General features: G+C 36.1%; 13 protein-coding genes across 13 annotated transcripts; 5 read left to right on the forward strand and 8 right to left on the reverse strand.

Moving 5' to 3' along the window:
* Positions 1-12: 12 nt before the first annotated feature.
* On the forward strand, positions 13-228 carry HYPBUDRAFT_7232 (uncharacterized protein; the record flags this gene model as incomplete). The annotated part of the gene is made up of 1 exon (XM_020223643.1): positions 13-228. A coding segment is annotated over one exon (216 nt), but the record flags the coding sequence as incomplete, so codon positions are not given.
* A 383-nt stretch (positions 229-611) lies between these two features.
* HYPBUDRAFT_162700 (uncharacterized protein) lies at positions 612-2,659 on the forward strand (the record flags this gene model as incomplete). The annotated part of the gene is made up of 1 exon (XM_020222584.1): positions 612-2,659. The coding sequence occupies one exon, from the start codon at positions 612-614 to the stop codon at positions 2,607-2,609; it is 1,998 nt and encodes a 665-aa protein (XP_020074959.1). The 3' UTR covers positions 2,610-2,659.
* HYPBUDRAFT_141823 (uncharacterized protein) lies at positions 2,653-4,129 on the reverse strand (the record flags this gene model as incomplete). The annotated part of the gene is made up of 1 exon (XM_020219796.1): positions 2,653-4,129. The coding sequence occupies exon 1, from the start codon at positions 4,105-4,107 to the stop codon at positions 2,653-2,655; it is 1,455 nt and encodes a 484-aa protein (XP_020074960.1). The 5' UTR covers positions 4,108-4,129.
* A 176-nt stretch (positions 4,130-4,305) lies between these two features.
* On the forward strand, positions 4,306-8,268 carry PDS5 (Pds5p; the record flags this gene model as incomplete). The annotated part of the gene is made up of 2 exons (XM_020218898.1): positions 4,306-8,058; positions 8,131-8,268. 2 exons carry the CDS (start codon positions 4,306-4,308, stop codon positions 8,266-8,268), a joined length of 3,891 nt encoding a protein of 1,296 aa, XP_020074961.1.
* Positions 8,269-8,420: 152 nt separating this feature from the next.
* Positions 8,421-10,193, reverse strand: GLE1 (nucleoporin). The gene has a single exon (XM_020221578.1). The coding sequence runs from the start codon at positions 10,062-10,064 to the stop codon at positions 8,490-8,492; it is 1,575 nt and encodes a 524-aa protein (XP_020074962.1). The 5' UTR covers positions 10,065-10,193; the 3' UTR covers positions 8,421-8,489.
* Positions 10,153-11,220, forward strand: HYPBUDRAFT_157959 (mitochondrial 54S ribosomal protein uL5m; the record flags this gene model as incomplete). The annotated part of the gene is made up of 2 exons (XM_020222331.1): positions 10,153-10,167; positions 10,345-11,220. The coding sequence occupies 2 exons, from the start codon at positions 10,153-10,155 to the stop codon at positions 11,218-11,220; spliced, it is 891 nt and encodes a 296-aa protein (XP_020074963.1).
* HYPBUDRAFT_153502 (uncharacterized protein) lies at positions 11,168-11,967 on the reverse strand. The gene has a single exon (XM_020221579.1). It carries the CDS (start codon positions 11,880-11,882, stop codon positions 11,271-11,273), a length of 612 nt encoding a protein of 203 aa, XP_020074964.1. The 5' UTR covers positions 11,883-11,967; the 3' UTR covers positions 11,168-11,270.
* Positions 11,968-12,087: 120 nt separating this feature from the next.
* HYPBUDRAFT_153503 (uncharacterized protein) lies at positions 12,088-12,847 on the forward strand (the record flags this gene model as incomplete). The annotated part of the gene is made up of 1 exon (XM_020221580.1): positions 12,088-12,847. A coding segment is annotated over exon 1 (746 nt), but the record flags the coding sequence as incomplete, so codon positions are not given.
* An 87-nt stretch (positions 12,848-12,934) lies between these two features.
* Positions 12,935-13,224, reverse strand: HYPBUDRAFT_141836 (uncharacterized protein). The gene has a single exon (XM_020219797.1). It carries the CDS (start codon positions 13,158-13,160, stop codon positions 12,951-12,953), a length of 210 nt encoding a protein of 69 aa, XP_020074966.1. The 5' UTR covers positions 13,161-13,224; the 3' UTR covers positions 12,935-12,950.
* A 76-nt stretch (positions 13,225-13,300) lies between these two features.
* Positions 13,301-14,053, reverse strand: HYPBUDRAFT_7239 (uncharacterized protein; the record flags this gene model as incomplete). Its single annotated transcript, XM_020223644.1, has 1 exon — positions 13,301-14,053. One exon carries the CDS (start codon positions 14,051-14,053, stop codon positions 13,301-13,303), a length of 753 nt encoding a protein of 250 aa, XP_020074967.1.
* Positions 14,054-14,107: 54 nt separating this feature from the next.
* Positions 14,108-14,733, reverse strand: OFR1 (Ofr1p). Its single transcript, XM_020221581.1, has one exon. The coding sequence runs from the start codon at positions 14,485-14,487 to the stop codon at positions 14,152-14,154; it is 336 nt and encodes a 111-aa protein (XP_020074968.1). The 5' UTR covers positions 14,488-14,733; the 3' UTR covers positions 14,108-14,151.
* A 106-nt stretch (positions 14,734-14,839) lies between these two features.
* HYPBUDRAFT_112742 (uncharacterized protein) lies at positions 14,840-15,301 on the reverse strand (the record flags this gene model as incomplete). Its single annotated transcript, XM_020218926.1, has 1 exon — positions 14,840-15,301. One exon carries the CDS (start codon positions 15,299-15,301, stop codon positions 14,840-14,842), a length of 462 nt encoding a protein of 153 aa, XP_020074969.1.
* A 489-nt stretch (positions 15,302-15,790) lies between these two features.
* On the reverse strand, positions 15,791-16,171 carry PFY1 (profilin; the record flags this gene model as incomplete). The annotated part of the gene is made up of 1 exon (XM_020218873.1): positions 15,791-16,171. The coding sequence occupies one exon, from the start codon at positions 16,169-16,171 to the stop codon at positions 15,791-15,793; it is 381 nt and encodes a 126-aa protein (XP_020074970.1).
* Between the last annotated feature and the right edge of the window lie 239 nt (positions 16,172-16,410).

Raw genomic sequence — 16,410 nt, forward strand, 5'->3', positions numbered from 1 at the left:
TACTTGTTTGAGCCAAACACCAAGAGAGACGCCAACTCTGAAGATGTCGTCAAGAGAGAAGCCGATGCTGAAGCAAGATACTTAGGTTACTACTTATTCGAGCCAAACACCAAGAGAGATGCCAACTCTGAGGACTTTGCTAAAAGAGAAGCCGATGCTGAAGCAAGATACTTGGGTTACTACTTATTCGAACCAAACACCAAAAGAGACGCCAACGCAGAAGCTTAAGTCGCTGACCTGATCTCTCACCTGCCTCTACTGCCTTTTTTTCAATATTCAACCTTCTTGACTTTCTTTCGATCTCTGTCTTTTTTTTTCCAATTTTGATGATTGAAAGTTGACCTTTCCTCATCTTTTTCTTTATATTATCCTACTTATGTCTTTTAAAATACTAAAAAACAAAAAAATCCTTCTTTTCTATAGCAGTTTATACTCGAGGCCAATATATGTTTTTTGTTAATTCAAACAGTTGTTTCCGTTTTACGCGAGAAGTTGAAAAAAAAAAAAAAAAAGAATATCCGCAGTTTCCAAAGGATGTGACGCGGCTTAATGTATTATTAGAGGATTGAATTGAACAACTAGATATCCTTCCCCAGTTCAGAGGTCAAAGAATGTCGGTGGAACATATGAAGTCCAACTTGAGTGGGTTTGGCTCTTCGGTCAAGCACCATGCGGATTCTGCATTGAAAACTACTGGATCCACTTTGAAACATACCGGATCAACTTTGAAATCTGGTGGAGCATCAGTCAAGAAGGGCCTTGAGCAACGAATCCATAAAAACGATGAAGATTTGATTGAGCATTATCGTCAGGATATAAAACGCACCTCGAAGGCATTGAAGTATCTTCGTAAGCAATCGGAGCAGGTTGCCAAACATCATTGGCCCCGGGTTTTCAAGGCTAATATAACTATTACTAGCCAATTTCTAGAAGTGATTGGGGAAGATTCACTTCAATTCGAGGGAATTGAAGAGTACTATCATGAGTTTGATCTTTTGCAAACAGAAACCGAAGTCCCCATTGTCCATCCAAAGGAACGTCAAGTGACAATATCCAGTGTTCATCATGAATTAACAAACTATCTTCAGTCTTTGAAATTCTTGGAGATGAAGATTCTTAATGAAGCAACCTGGCATGCTAAGTCAATTGGCTTGAGAATAGAACAAATGAATAAGCACTTACGGGACATGTTGAAACTAATTAAAAAGAGAAATGAAAAGAAGTCTCATTATGATAAAATCCATAAACGAATTAATAAGCTAATGAAAAAATCATCTCCATTAGATGAAAAAGAACAGAAGGAAATGAGTAACTTAGACTCTGAGTTGAAGGTTGCTTCCAAAGAATTTACCACCTTAGACGATAAGTTGAAATCTATTTTACCCCATGCATTTTCATTCTTGGAGGAGTTCATTGAAAACCTTACTCAGATGATTGTCCTAAAACAATTGGACATCTTCAAAGAGATTGATTCAACTTTGAGATATTTCTCTATATTTCATGGGTTTACGAATTTGAAATATCAGGATCATAAAGATGATTTGATCCTGACGTATGACGCAATTGTTAACCAATGGGAAACGGTAATGACCCCTACCAAACTCCAATTAGAGTCCTTCATTACCATTGTTAATAACAAAAACCCTGACTTAATCGATGAAGAAATTAATGACGAGAAGAAAACTCTGGCATCAGAAAAATTCTTATCTAAAATGAATTCCAAGTGGAATGATAGATCTCATAAATTAAAACCAAAAGACGAAGCAAATGGTGTATTCGCCGATTACCTTACTGCTGATCCTTTGGATAGCTTCTTAAAGTATGAAAACCCTAATTACAATCGATCTGAAACCTACCATCCCTCTAGAGTTTTACTGATTGATGAGGTAGTTGTACCAGCTCCAATTTCTCCAAAAGCACCACCATTACCTCCCAGATCAAACACTGCTGATACTGCTAAAGCTTTACCTGCTATTCCTGGTAGACAAGCTAATGACCCACTTCCTCCATTGCCTCCAAGAAAACTGGGGAGTTCTTTACCACCAACTCCAAAACTCTCTCTCTCCAGAAAAGATTCTTCTGATTCGTTCGAGTCGATTCGATCTGACGATCTGGATTCATCTATCCTCTCTGATGACTCGTCCAATCCTTCGACTTTGAACAGTACGGTTTTACTCGAAAATTCATCTCCTGATTTGGTTAATAAATCCATTATTAAAGTTTATAATTCTGCTAAAAATGAAATAAAAGAAGCACCAATTACTAGCACAAATCCAGTTTATGATCATATAACTCCAAATCATAGTGATCTTTTCGAAAAGACTTCTTCCATTACTTATAGATTGAATCATGTTAACTCATTTTTCGACAAACTCATCACTATTTCCAATTCTGCATCAGTCCAACGAGAGGTTCTCGAAGCCAAATACGATTTCAAAGGCGATGAGCCGGGAGATATGTCTTTTAAAAAAGGGGAAAAGATTGAAATCTTATTTGATTTCCAATTGGTGGATACCTTATACAGTCGTGATAATAAAAACTGGATGATTGGTTATATTCCTTCCGAGGAATCGCCTAGAGTTGGCTTTGTTCCTAATAATTATTTTTAAACGTCTTGACGCTGTATATATATTCTTATGTATTTTAATATACCTAATCTATATCACCATTTTCTATTAAAGAAAGTAATGAACCCAAAACTTTTTCAGAATCAGCTCTTATACCATTGTGGAAAAATTCACTGGTTATATATTGCTTCAAGTTGCCATTTCCTTTGAAAACCTCTTCTTTAACTTTCATGGTGACATTAAAATCAACATATTGGTCGTACACATATGTAGCAGAAACAATTGGTAGTTTTTCCCAAGAAAGACTTGATAAAACTGGTACGTCATATAACGAGGACCAATCTTTATAAGAATGTAAAGCAAAGGCTAGCTTTTTAAATTTTCTCAACACAGAATAATCATCAAACATTGATTTGTAAACCATTTCACCAGTTAAATAGATCGGTTTTTCCGAGTTGACCAATTCTTCAGAGTAAACAAATTGTGTATTTGAAGAAGAGTATCTAAGCCTATCAGCACTCCAATTGGTACTAGCTTGGGCAGAAGTCTTGTTATTACCATCGCAATAGATTGCTTCCTGGAACAATGCATAAAGAATATTCGTATCAAACGAATAGCTTGCTTGAATAGTAGATAAAGTAGTATAAGTCGGTTTTCCTAGAAGGGTCACATCAAAATCAAATTTAAGTACCACTTGATGTAAATCATCAGTACCGCCTTGAAAACCAAACATAATACCTAATTGTTGGAAACGCTCAACAGATAAATTACCTCCATCCGGTAGAACAACTTTATGGCTATATAAATACTTCAATATGTTCTTCACTTTTGCAATATCTTGCGGATATTTATCATAATAATGGACGTTACGTTCCTTGGTGCGTTCGTAAGTAGCAGTATAAACATCATCTGCAATTCTATTGATTGGTGGCACTCCTCCTGTCACCGCAACCTCACGCAATGATTCTGGATGTTTCGACATATAAGTAAAGGAACAGAATCCACCAAAAGATTGGCCCAATAGCGAAACTTTCCCATCTTTCCCCAACAAGATTTTTCTGATCGATTCCAAGTCTTCCACAATCGAATCTGCCCTGAAGTTGAGAATGTACTTCAATTGTCTGTTAGTGTGCTCTTCTTCGGTCTCTTCCTCTTCTGCAGGTACCAATGTTTCGAATGTTTCGCCGTCTAACGGAGTACTATACCCGGTACCTCTTTGGTCCAAGTAAAGAATTTGGAAGCCCTTCTCAAGAAGTACTTGGGTGTAACTAGACTTGGACAACGGAGCTGTACACGGAAAACCCGGCCCACCTTGAACATAGCAAATAACCCGAGACTCCTTTGGCAAAATAGCTTCCTGGGCCAATTTTTGACTGTCAGAATGGAGTTCTTTCTTATAAGTCTGAGTAAGATTAGCTACAACTGTGATCTCGCTGGAATCACCGTTGTCGAAATAGTTGAGCGGCACCTTAAAGCTGAGCCTCTGGTTGAGGAGGTCTTTTATCCTGAAAACATCAAGCACTTCGTAGCCGTTGGTCATTATACTAGAATCAAATCGTCTTATCTAAGAAGCTGGAGTAGTAGATTCGAGTATCAACGCGGATACGTGAAAAAACCAATCAAAAAAAAAATACATAAAAAAACAGAAAACACAGAGAACGCGTACTGATTTACTAGAACTTATACATCACTTTAGATTAACTATCGACAGCTCCAGTACTTTGTTTGAAAGTGGATAATGGCGGAACAAGTATCCAGGCTCTCTTTCAAGAAGGCCATAGTTCCCACGGTTCAGAAGGGGATTTCAACTAAAGAGTTGCTAAACAGGCTTCAGACCTTGAGTGATGAACTTTCCGCTGTCAATCAAGATAATGTCGATATCGAGTCGTATAAGAAGGTTTCTGCTGATTTGGTTAATAAGAAGCTATTGAAAAACTCAAACATCGGTATACAGGCTTACGTGTGTTGTTGTATATCTGATATTTTGAGGATATTCGCTCCCGATGCACCTTACACGGCGGGTCAGTTGACCAGTATCTTTGAAGTATTCTTTCTGCAATTGAAGCTTTTGGGGGAGAAAGAGAATCCGTATTTCCTTCAACAAAACTACTTATTGAAGAGATTGGCTGAAGTGAAGTCGATTATTCTTATCACTGATTTACCAGAGTCAGAAGCGCTAATCAGACTGTTATTCCATATGTTCTATGAGCTTTCTTCGAAAGGTTTCCCTTCAAGATTAGAACCGCTTGTTTCAGATATACTTGCCGAAGTAATTGGAGAATCTGAGAGTATCCCCATGGATGTTTTAAAATTGATCTTGAGCACTTTCTTGACAAATTCCGGTAATTCATATTCAATCACAGCTAGTTCAAATTCAAATATATCGAGTCCTGGATTCAATTTCTCATTGCACATATGTGAAGCAAATGTTCACAAGATGTCACGTCAGGTTACCCAGTATTTTTCTGAAATGTTAAATGAAACTATTAATCCTGACTCAAACCAAGCAGACGCGTCTGTTATTAATGAAAAAGCCTTTAAAACTTTAGAAAAGATCCATTCATTATGTATTCAAATTTGGCGGTCTGTTCCCGAACTTCTTGGTTCCGTTATGGGCTTGATAAATGATGAGTTGAATACCGATAATGAAAAGATCCGAGTCTTGGCCACTACTACTATAGGAAGTATGATTGGCTCTTCCTCTGATGTTGACAATACTGCTGGCTTCACTATTGCTCATAAGTCTACTTGGATCAACTGGTTAAGTAAGACAATGGATGTTTCTCCGTTGGTAAGAGCGAAATGGGTTGAACAATTGCCGGATATTATTAATGGAGCAAAATCATCATCTTCAGCAATAACCCTTGAATTAAGGAATGGTTTAACAAAATGCCTAGTTGATGCTAATGACAAAGTTAGATTCATCGCTTGTAGGAGCGTTGAAAGATTGAACTTTGAAGTGTTTACTAGTGTCATTTGCAGTAAAGTTATTATGAATACTTTTTTCAACTTGATACGTGAAAAAAATGCAGATATAAGGAAAAGAGCAATCAGAATTTTAAGTGATATTTACGACAGATATTATAACTCCGTATCCAATAATGTTGTTATTAACTTTGGGGACCATAAGGAAGAAGAAATTTCTGAGTTAGAAAGTATGATTTCTGAAGGTATCCCGAATCACATTCTTGCATTGAATTATATCAACGATAAAGACATTACCATGTTTGTTGACATCATTCTTTCCGAAAAGCTTTTACCTTTTGAAGTAAATACTATCAAAAGAGTCGATAGATTGGCTCATTTTTATAGTAGCCTTAGTGACAAGAGTAAAGCCTCATTCACGGCTATTTGCAAAAGGCAACAAAAGCAAGCAGATGCTTTACAGCATCTCATTTCTTTAGGAGAAGAATATGCTAAACTTACATCTACAAATGATAGCATCACAAATAAGGAAAATATCAAGCAAACTAGAAAGTCATCAGATGATGATGATGATGCTCCATCGGTGGAAGCTAGGAAAACTACTATTATCAATAAGCTTGAAAAAATCATGAAATGGATTTCCGTTAGTTATCCTGTTGGTTTAAACACTCATTCTTGTCTTGATAGATTTGTCAATTTGAAAAACTATCGTTTTTTTAACTTGGTTAAGTTCTGTATTTCACCTGAATCTGATTACAAAACGATTAAGAATTCGATTAAAGAGTTACTTACTAAGCTCAATGATCCTAAAAATATAAAGTCAGAGGACATTAGAATCAGTGTAACTACTGCTGATATGGTTTCTAATTTTAAAATTTTATTATACAGAGCATCAACAATTATCTATAACAAGGCTAATGTTGCAGAATTGATCAACTATTCCAAAGATTACAAGCATCAATGGTCATCAGTATCAAACGAGCTCCTCGAGAATATATCTTCGATTGTTCCAGATGTTTTCAAATTTCATATCAAAAGCTTAACCGATCTCATAATTACAGGTGAACAGCAAAATGATTCGGGATTCAACCCTAGGGCTAATAATCTTCGTACTATATATCATTTCATCAAGAAATTTCCAGACTGCTTTCCGAAAGAAACTGATTTCGTCGAAACTTTGAAATCAATTGCCACAACTGGTACCCCCAGAGAAGCTAAATATTCGATTAAAATTTTAGGTTTGAGTCAAAGAAAAGAATTTTATGCTTCTGAAATTGCAAATTCAATATTTCCGTTAGATCTAGATAATAGAAATTTGTGCACCCATTTATCAAGTATTGCAGAAATATACTTGGTTGATTCCTTCGCAGTGGAAACTTTTACTGACGATATAAATACTTTACTAATTGGTAGTATATTGAGAAGTAACAGATTGGATAAAGACCAAGAAGCCGATTTCGCTGATGATGTGTGGATTGATGATATCAATCTAGACCAAGATTATCAAAAATATTCTGTGGTGAATGAAAAATTGCTAACGATTAGGATTTTCGTTAATAGAATCAGAGCACTTGCTAGCAGCTCTGAACATTCTCAATCATATACCAGTGAAGGGTCATTGAGAGATGTCATAGCTAAACCTTTGAAATTGTTGACTGTTATAATTGCAAGCAGTGGAGAATTAATAAAACAAACGCCAGACACCAAGAAGACACCTGAGTCCATCAAACAGAAGCTTAGGCTATATGCGGGTTACTATATACTTAAGTTGGCCAAATATCCAAACCTTCAACTGTATATTACACAAGATGTCATCAATAGGTTATCTGGATTACTTCACGATGAAAATGAAAATATCCGTGTTGAGTTTTCAAAAAAATTAGAAACAAACTTATGGAATGGTCAACTTAGTGAAAACTTTTTACATTTGATATTTTTGATGGCTCTTGAACCTAAGTCTTCTTTGAAGAACCAAGTCACAACTTGGATATTGTCTAGTCACAAAAGATGTATCGAACAGAAGGATATTAAATTTGAGAGAGTCTTAACCAGATTGATTCATTGCATTGCTCACAATGATACATTTAAGAAGTTTATGAGTGATGAGACTGAAAGTTATAACAAGCGTCAAGTCAAGGCTTATACATACGCTTTAGAATTGATCATGTTTTATTTGAATACCATTGCAAAACAAGATAATATTTCTTTATTATATTATTTTGCAAGTAGGGTCAAGCAATATAGAGATGCTACAATTGATCAGTCCTTATACAAGGAAGATACTTTCTCTGAAGCTGTTTTGAATACATATCGTATTGCTGAATTATGTCAGTTGTCTATACAAGTTCTAAATGAATCGAAGCGTTGGAGCATGCAAACTTGGCCAGGTAAAATAAAATTGTATGCTGATTTGTACTCGCCAATGGAAAGTTATGAAGAAGCCCAAAAAATCATTTCTACTGTTTATCTTGATGATGGAACCCAAGCTGAGTTGCGATTTATTATCAAGAAGAAGTTGAACCAAAGCTCTAAAAGGAAGCTGACAAGTTCGAATGAACCTTCAAAAGTTAAAAAGGCTAAAGTAGATAAACCAGTGAGTAAAACTACTACTTTCAAGACCAAGCCTAGAGAACCAAAGCCAAAGAAATTGAAAAAAGATAAGGTTGAGGTGGCTCCTTCTAGAAAGAGTACCAGATCGACTAATAAAGTGAGTTACACAGAAGAACCAGGCTCTGATAGTGACGAAGGGGCATCAGAGGATGACTCTCTGGAGTGATTATTCATTTAGATGTATAACTGGCTAGGTAGTCTTTTATTTGGTGTGTTGTTTTTCAGTTTTGGTTCAGTTCATTATTTTCCGTTCAATTTAATTTAGTTTCATGAGTATAATTTCCAAAAATAGTGTATAAAATTAAATGTTAATGCTTACAAGTTTATACTGTAATTGTATCGTTAATGCTATAAAATCGTGACTATGGGACATTAGAAAAAGCAAAATCAAGGTTCCATTTCTTTCAATTGTTTCGGACGACCATTTTGCATCCATTCCTTACCAAGAAGCTTCAAAGCGGTCGCTGCTGGGAGTTCTTTGTCAGCCACAGAGTTAGGAAAATCAATTACCAATGCTGAACAAAGCTTTAAACCCTGCTTTCCGTACATTTCTAAAAATTGAAGGGCGCAAGCTTCAAGCCAGTTACAAGCAACTGAAAAATGAGGATTACTTATTAATTTTGGATTAGTGTTTAGTAATCTTGCCAAAAACACCCAGGCACTTTTCATGGAGAGAATCTCGAGGTTGAGATGATCGGCAGTTCTAGTTATGACTGCCCAAAGAGTGCAAATACCTGCTACTCTTTCTTCGTATTTCCCTTCTAGTTCCCACTTTTCATTAGATCTTTTCCAACCCATACGTGTACGACCTTCTTCAGATTCAATGGAACAAGTATAACCTATTATAAAAGGACATTTTTTAACTAGTCTACATGAGAGAAAGTACTCGAATTCGGGGAATGTAGCCAATATTCTTTCGGTTAATCTTGCTAATGGAATTGCAGCATTCGGTTTGACGGTGACTTCTGCTTCTGCTTGGGACACAATTGATTTTGCAACAAAATTTAAAATACAATTATAGATGAGATCATTAGCATTTTTTGCAAAACTAATGTATTCTAAAACTTCTCGAGTGATTCTATCAAGCTGAGCCATTGAATTAGATAGTTGGCCGAATTTTGGATTGATTTTACGTTTAAATTGGCCAAACTCTTTCTTTAGTTCTTTATTTTGGTTCAATTGACCAACAATTTGTTCTTTTATCTCAACAATATCCTTCTTGTATTTTAAAAATATTTCTTCTACGGCTGCAACACTAGTGAACCCTTTTGCTTTCTTTGCTTCTTCCTTTTTAATTCTTTCTAGTTCAAGTTTCTCTTCTTCTGCTAATCTCTTTTCACTTTCTATTTTCTCTTGCTTTTTACGTTCTTCTTCTTCCTTTTGCTTCTTCAACTTCTCCTGTTCCAAGCGTTTTTTCTCTTCTGCCTCTTTCCTCTTACGCTCTTCTTCCTCCTTTTGTTTTCTTTTCAATTCTTCTATTTTCCTCTTTTCTTCTTCTATTCTCCTTTTTTCCTCCTCTTCCTTTCTTCTCCGTTCTTCTTCTTCTCTTCTCCTACGTTCTTCGATATCTCTAATCACCCTGTTGACATCACTCGAGTTAACTGATAATGCTCGATTGAATAAGCTATCCAAAGTATTCATTTCTGATGCCACGGATTTCTTCTTATATGTATATTGAGATTCAAACCTATCCTCATCTTGCTTTGTCTGTAACTGAATTTTTTTATGGAAACTTTCAGTAAACGTTTGTAATGCATTATTAAACTCTTCAATCTCCATTCTTGAAGCAGTGGTAGGGTCTTTATCGGTCTTTCGGTTTACAAACTTTAGCAAAGTTTGGGTAGTAACGGTGGTATCAAGTATTCTTGATTCTTCTTTAGCAATTTCGACCGAAGCATAGGCATTTTTCGCCACCTGTGAAGGGTATCCAACTACGTAATCTTCAGGCAATCCTAGCCTCATCTTTCAGCAGTTGTAAATCTCCTAATTGTACCCAATGATCTTCCCAAAGGCCCTGCTAAAGATGGCTGTTTTTAAAATAAAAGAAAAAATGGGTCGTGGACGGGTAACACTTTTTTTTTTCAACTTTTTGACAGTCTGTGGCATTGGGTCTTTTATTTTGAAAATTTTCATTTTTTTCATTTTTTTCCATTACCAGACTGCCAATACTTGATTAATACCAGTTTGATAGCAGAACCGTTTGATAAAGGAACCTTTCACAGGAAAGAATATGTTTGGTAAGCAGTTTATACGTTGTTTTTCCAGTAATAGTCCACTTGGAAGAGCCGGATACTCATCAGTCGAGCCGGTGCATCATTTAGTCAAGATCAATAAAGCTGCTTTAAAGCCAAAGTATCAGTTTCATTTACTTCCAAAAGACGATATTGAATCAGTTGGATACAAGCCTACCGAAATATGTCAAGATAGAGTGCAGGAGTACTATGAGAATGTTGTGAAACCAAATCTTATGTTGAATTTTTACGAACATGGAGCCAAAACCATTGAAGGTAATAAGAAAAGATCTTGGGGGGTTGATTCTCCATATAAATTATATCGTGGGTTAAGAAAACAAAAGGGGTTAGGTCGTCAAACCAGAGACATCCATCCAATCAAATCAAGCAATATACCCGAGATCAGTGGAGTCACTATCAATGCTTATAATAAAGCTGCATTGGAAGAAGACTGGATAAATATCTCCAATAGATTACAAATTGCCCAAATCACTAATGTCAAGCCAAAAGTTACTTATAGTAAGTCCAATGTTATACAATGGAAGGTTAGAAAGGGGAAAGTCTGTGGGTGTAAAGTTGAATTAACTGGTAGAGATATGACTCAATTTTTAAGTACTCTAACTGAGTTGGTTTTACCAAGAATGAAAAATTTCGAAGGTTTAATGAATACATCTGGTGATTCAACTGGTAATGTCTCATTTGGATTGACTCCTGATGATGTTAAATTCTTCCCAGAAATTGAAAATTTCCAAGAATTATATCCAAATTTATTTGGGTTTAATGTAACAATTAAAACTACAGCTAGAACTGACGAACAAGCTAAAACCCTTATTAGCGCATTTGGTTTCCCATTCACTGATAAAGTTAGAAATATCTCATCCTATTAATAGCTCATATTTCTTGTATATAGATTTTAATAATAAAACATTCATATTATTTATTTGGTGGCTAAATGTAAAATCATTCTCCCGTAGAATCTATGAAGATTCTGTACCCATTCAGGAATGACCTTGCCGTCTTTCAAATCGTTATATTCATGAGCACAAGTGAAGTATACATCAAACGTCTTGTCCTTATCAGTTGGTTCAATGTAAAGCTCATGGTAGCCACCATTCATCATTCTCCAAGGATACCCCCAGCTAGCCAACTTCTCGAAATTAGATACAACGTTCTTCTTATTATTCCATTGCCACCAAAGTAACGTATCCCTATACTTACCTCTCCAACCAGTTGATTGGGTAATAGTCTGAGATTGCCAGGTCGAATTATCATCAACATCTGCATTCTCTTTCACTAAGGACTGAAGAGCACGATACGACAAAAATTGTTCATTCAACTTGTCGATCGAATCGGCCTCGACGGTTTTCTTGAAAGTATCACAGTAAGCTATATACTTATTTTCATTTGGTTTTAAATACTTTTTAATTGAAGTATTCAGGGGTAATTTTTCAACCGGGATGTTTGGATATATTTGACTCAATTGCTGATCAACAATAAGGTACCCGGCAATGGGGACACCAACAACCGTAAGCTTTCTTAACAAACCCATGTCCAACTATACTTTTAATAACTCAATTTAATGAAGAAACAGACAAGGCTGACTTTTATAGGTTTGGGGCCAAAAATTGCTGTAAATCGCGTGCAGCCTTTTTCAACTGAAGGTAAGGATTTTTTTTTTTTAAATGATTTTTCAATTCCGATTTAGTCCCGACTCCAAGTACACCAGTTCAAGGATTGTTAAAGCGGAGGTTGGGCGATTCAGCCAATAATGGATCCAAGTGAGTCTATAGTGCATGAATACTCGGTGCTTTATTCGACAAGGGTGTTTCAAAAGGACAAGAAATGGAGCGATGGGACGTTGAAATATTATGAATTTAATGATAAGTTGGAAATATATAACGAAGATCTAAACTTGATAAGTACTGATTTCTACCCCAAGAATCGAGGCAATCCCATAAAAGACGTTTTCCAAGAAGGAAACGAGTTCAAGCTACCCAATAGGCAAATGGTGGTGGAAATAAATGAGTATAAGTCGAGTTATAAACGAGATGTCTCAAAAGTTTTCAAGAACCATACCAAGTCCAGTATAGTGGTACCTCAAGAGAAGATTAGTGTTGCCCGAGTGACGAAACTGCCTGCTGCCAAAGCTCTTTTGCCACTATCGGGGAACAACACTCTAAGACGAAGAAGAGTAGGGCTTACAAAGCCCCAGACTCAATTGAACGTACTGAAGCTGTCTTCGAATTCAACAAAGCTAGTTGAGTCGCTAATGCAGTATCGGCCTAGATGTAGCGAGCGGGTGTTACCTCGAACTTCAAGGCACTTCCAATGGCTAACGGCAGATATCACGAGTGCATCGACCTCACTTAATAACAGTGCCGAACCAAAACGGTCACCGGTGAAAGTCAAACAGGAAGTCAAGCAGGAGGTGGATTTCCATTCGGGTAAGTCTGTGCAAGACGCTGACCTAATTCACGATCTTTCTGATTTTGAGGATGACGAAGAGTTTTTTGAAATGTTGGACCAATTGAAAAATAATGAACGGGCAGAATACAGAAATGAATTAATGTAATGCTACTAATATATTCCCTATATAACTGAGCTAAATATAAACTTTTTAATTATCTTGTTTCTGTTGTCTGTAAACCATGATTGGCACAGAGTTTGAAGTGAAGATTTTGGCAACTGGAAACGAAGAAATCAATCCATTAAGCGCAGCCAAAGCCGGACGATTTGACATACTGGCCAACATTTGTTGTGCTGGCAACTCGGTGATTTCATCCGAGTCGACAAATCCAGTAGTCACGTAAGCAGATGAAGAAGGCATGGTCAGCAAGTTGTTGTTTGATAAAGAAGTTTTAAAGGGAGAATTAGTTTAGTTGCGAAAAAACCCCATTTTTTTTGCAATTTTGCAATTCTTCTTCGATAATACCCACAAATACAAGGTTAATAACAACACCCACAAACTCAATTGTATTGCATTAGACTATCATAGTTAGCTAAGGCTTTCCCGAACTGGGCTTTTGAATGTTTGCCTAGTAAGAAGAGTTTGATGAGAACAAAATCACCACTGAGATTTTTGTTTAGGTTGATGAACTTTTTAACATACTTTATATTATTTAAGTTATTTATGAAGAAGTCTAAAGACTTTCGGACAGAATACTTGGAGTTGTAGTAGTACTTGTAGTCCTCGTTTATCTTCAAGTGCTTGTCCCAATCTGTCAATTCCTGCAAGAAATTGAACTTTGTTGAGTCAGTATTGGGAGTGAGAAGAATTGGTAAATGTAAGATAATACCTAGAGATCGACTCACTTGAATGTAGTAATTTGAGATAAGATCATCTGCAACCAAGGGACTAAGTGTAGTATTAGTCATTCCGTCGAAGATTGCTCCTATCAAAGAGTCAGGGAAGTATATTGGATATTTTCTCAATGCAAAAGATTTTCTTCTTGCTAGAACCAAACTAGTGGTTTTCCCAGGGATGTCATTTAAACGAATGGGCTTAGTCCAGGGGATTGTAGAGTCATTCAAGGGTTTATCCCAGATCAACTTATTATCTAGATAATAAAGTAGATGAAATTCATTGGACGGGAAGTTACTTAGGGAAACCTGACATTCGACTTTAAAGCCAGAATACGAAGACACATTGGGTTTATTTGGTAAGAATAGTGATTGAGATACACTGGAGAGGTATAGGAGGATCGAAATGATTAACAACATTGTTGAAAGAGTAGTATCTTTTCCGCAAAAGTTAGTTGTACAAATAAACTACAATTGAATAATAAATCATATATTAATAAGAATTATAATCTGGATAGTTAATGATCAAAACCCACAGTGACACCATCCATTTTTTTAGGTAATCTGACAGCTAAACCAAGAGGGAAAGCAATAACATTATCAAGATCCCAAATGCCTGCTTTAGCATAAACGTCGGTTTTCAAGAAATCAATGACTTCTTGCTTGGTGTCAGCAATTACATGTAAAGCACTTCCGGCAAATTTGGATTTGGTTTCATCGGTATAAATTGCACCAGCAGAGGTTAAAATACCGGCATTGACTGCCGCAGGAATGTTTTTAACGTGGTCTGCTCTGACCGGGGTTCTGTCAGTCCCTGGTTTATCGTAAACAACAACTTCCCATTCGAATGCCATTGTAATTGTAAAGAAGATGGAGTAGCTGGCGGGATTAGATTAAATCGTCGCTTTAAATAGCGAACGCCGGTCACGTGAGCACCGACCACCAATATGTATATCTAGAGTATCTAGTATAACCAGTATAATTAGTATAATTAGTCTAGCCAGCATAAGATCATCTACAGTACCTACTAACATGTAAACTATGAGTGCATTAATGAATAAATAAAATGAAAGTAAAGACAACTTGGAGAATAGAAAATGACGGCATACCTTCAAAGAAGGTAAAATGGAAAACCAATAAAGAAAAATGATGGAATAAATAAATACTTATTGAAGCTTATAATGTACATTGATTTCTAGTGGATGATTATTTCAAAGGAGCAAAATAAACAGGACGTTCTCTTCTAGGACCCAATTTATCGGTTTTAATACCAGCACCAAATTCTTGAACAAAAGCAGAAGGAGACTGAATCAAAGTGGTTGGAATACCACCCAACTTTTCTCTATTTAATTGTCTTGAACCTATACCCCCTTTATCTTTAATGAAAGTTTTAATAAACGAAGTTTTATAACGCCTTAAATAATTTTCATTTCTTAAAATTTCACGATCATCACTTTGTTTATATAATGGAGTCTTGATAATAGGTTCTTCTTGTTGTGATCTATAGAAAAATAAGGTAATACCAGCTAAAACAAAACCTCCAATGGCTTTTGGTATATTAACCTCACTGGTAGAAGTAGATGCATGGTGGGAAGCTTCGTGGTGGTTGAATCTTTTACTGACTATTTGGCCTTGTTGTTTTAAACAACGAGTGGATCTAACAAACATGACTATTAACTGAAATGATCAAACCTTGTTAAGAAAACTTGGGGTTAATATGATTTTTTTCAATCGAATAGTTTGATTTTTCCCTTGAAAATTTATTGGCCAATTAACAACGTTTGAAAATAACCCGGCCGGGGAGGTCGTGCGGAAACTCAGAGCATCACGTGATAATTATTTTTGTGGTGTACGGATGTGTTTTTACAGAATGTACGGGTGCAACAACAATCGACACCAAATTTTTTTTTTCTTTTGAAATGTACGGAGGTTTATACATTGATCCCGAACACAATTACAGTTGTCAACTTAACCCATTGGATCAATGGAAAACTGACAATTCCAGCCATTGCCAGGCTCAATTGGCCAAACACAAAGATTCTGGGGACTACAGTGATATAATTGACCAACAAGTCGGATCATTAACCTTATATTAAAACTTTATTACGGAGAAGCCAAATAATCAATATCAGCTCTCCCGGGTCTGTATAGCCAGATCTAATAATTAACACTAATCAAATAGTCAGCCAATTTTTCAACAACAGTGGTGGCTTCACCAGCAACAACCCCAGCAGGGTAATGGGCAATTAAAATGGCTTGTTTGGTCTTAACAGCAACAATTCCTTCAGCATCTTGTTTACCGTAGATAGATCTTTCATCAGCTCTCAACAAAAAGTATTTCTGACCTTGAACGTGTAACCCGTGAGCTTGTAAATTGGATGGATCACTATAACCTTTGGCAATGGCACTAATTTCGTCCTGTCCTAATTGGAAATTAGAACTTTGAGCCCATAACGAGTCTCCTGCTCCAGAGTATAATGCTGCTTTGTCAATTTTTCCAGTAGCAACTAAGTTGTCGGTGTATGCTTGCCAGGACATTGTAGATTAATTGAATAGTAAAGAAGAAAAAGAAGTAGAAGAATTGGATTACACGATCGATTAAATTATCTTTAAATCATTTTGATCATTTTTTTCGGTGGTCAAATTTTTCCATGTTTTTTTTTGTTTTGTTAGCGAGGGCTCGAATTAACCGGAGCGCTTATGTAATCGGTCCACCAGTAGTATAAGTATTAGTATAAGTATTAGTATAAGTATTAGTATAAGTATTAGTATAAGTA

Source organism: Hyphopichia burtonii (assembly GCF_001661395.1).
Source record: "Hyphopichia burtonii NRRL Y-1933 unplaced genomic scaffold HYPBUscaffold_6, whole genome shotgun sequence".
NCBI lineage: Eukaryota > Fungi > Ascomycota > Pichiomycetes > Serinales > Debaryomycetaceae > Hyphopichia > Hyphopichia burtonii.

Bases quoted from the DNA above. Each gene is read 5' to 3' on its own strand.
- HYPBUDRAFT_141836 (XM_020219797.1), bottom strand. From the start codon at position 13,160: ATGCCTTCTTCATCTGCTTACGTGACTACTGGATTTGTCGACTCGGAT.
- GLE1 (XM_020221578.1), bottom strand. From the start codon at position 10,064: ATGAGGCTAGGATTGCCTGAAGATTACGTAGTTGGATACCCTTCACAG.
- OFR1 (XM_020221581.1), bottom strand. From the start codon at position 14,487: ATGGCATTCGAATGGGAAGTTGTTGTTTACGATAAACCAGGGACTGAC.
- HYPBUDRAFT_153502 (XM_020221579.1), bottom strand. From the start codon at position 11,882: ATGGGTTTGTTAAGAAAGCTTACGGTTGTTGGTGTCCCCATTGCCGGG.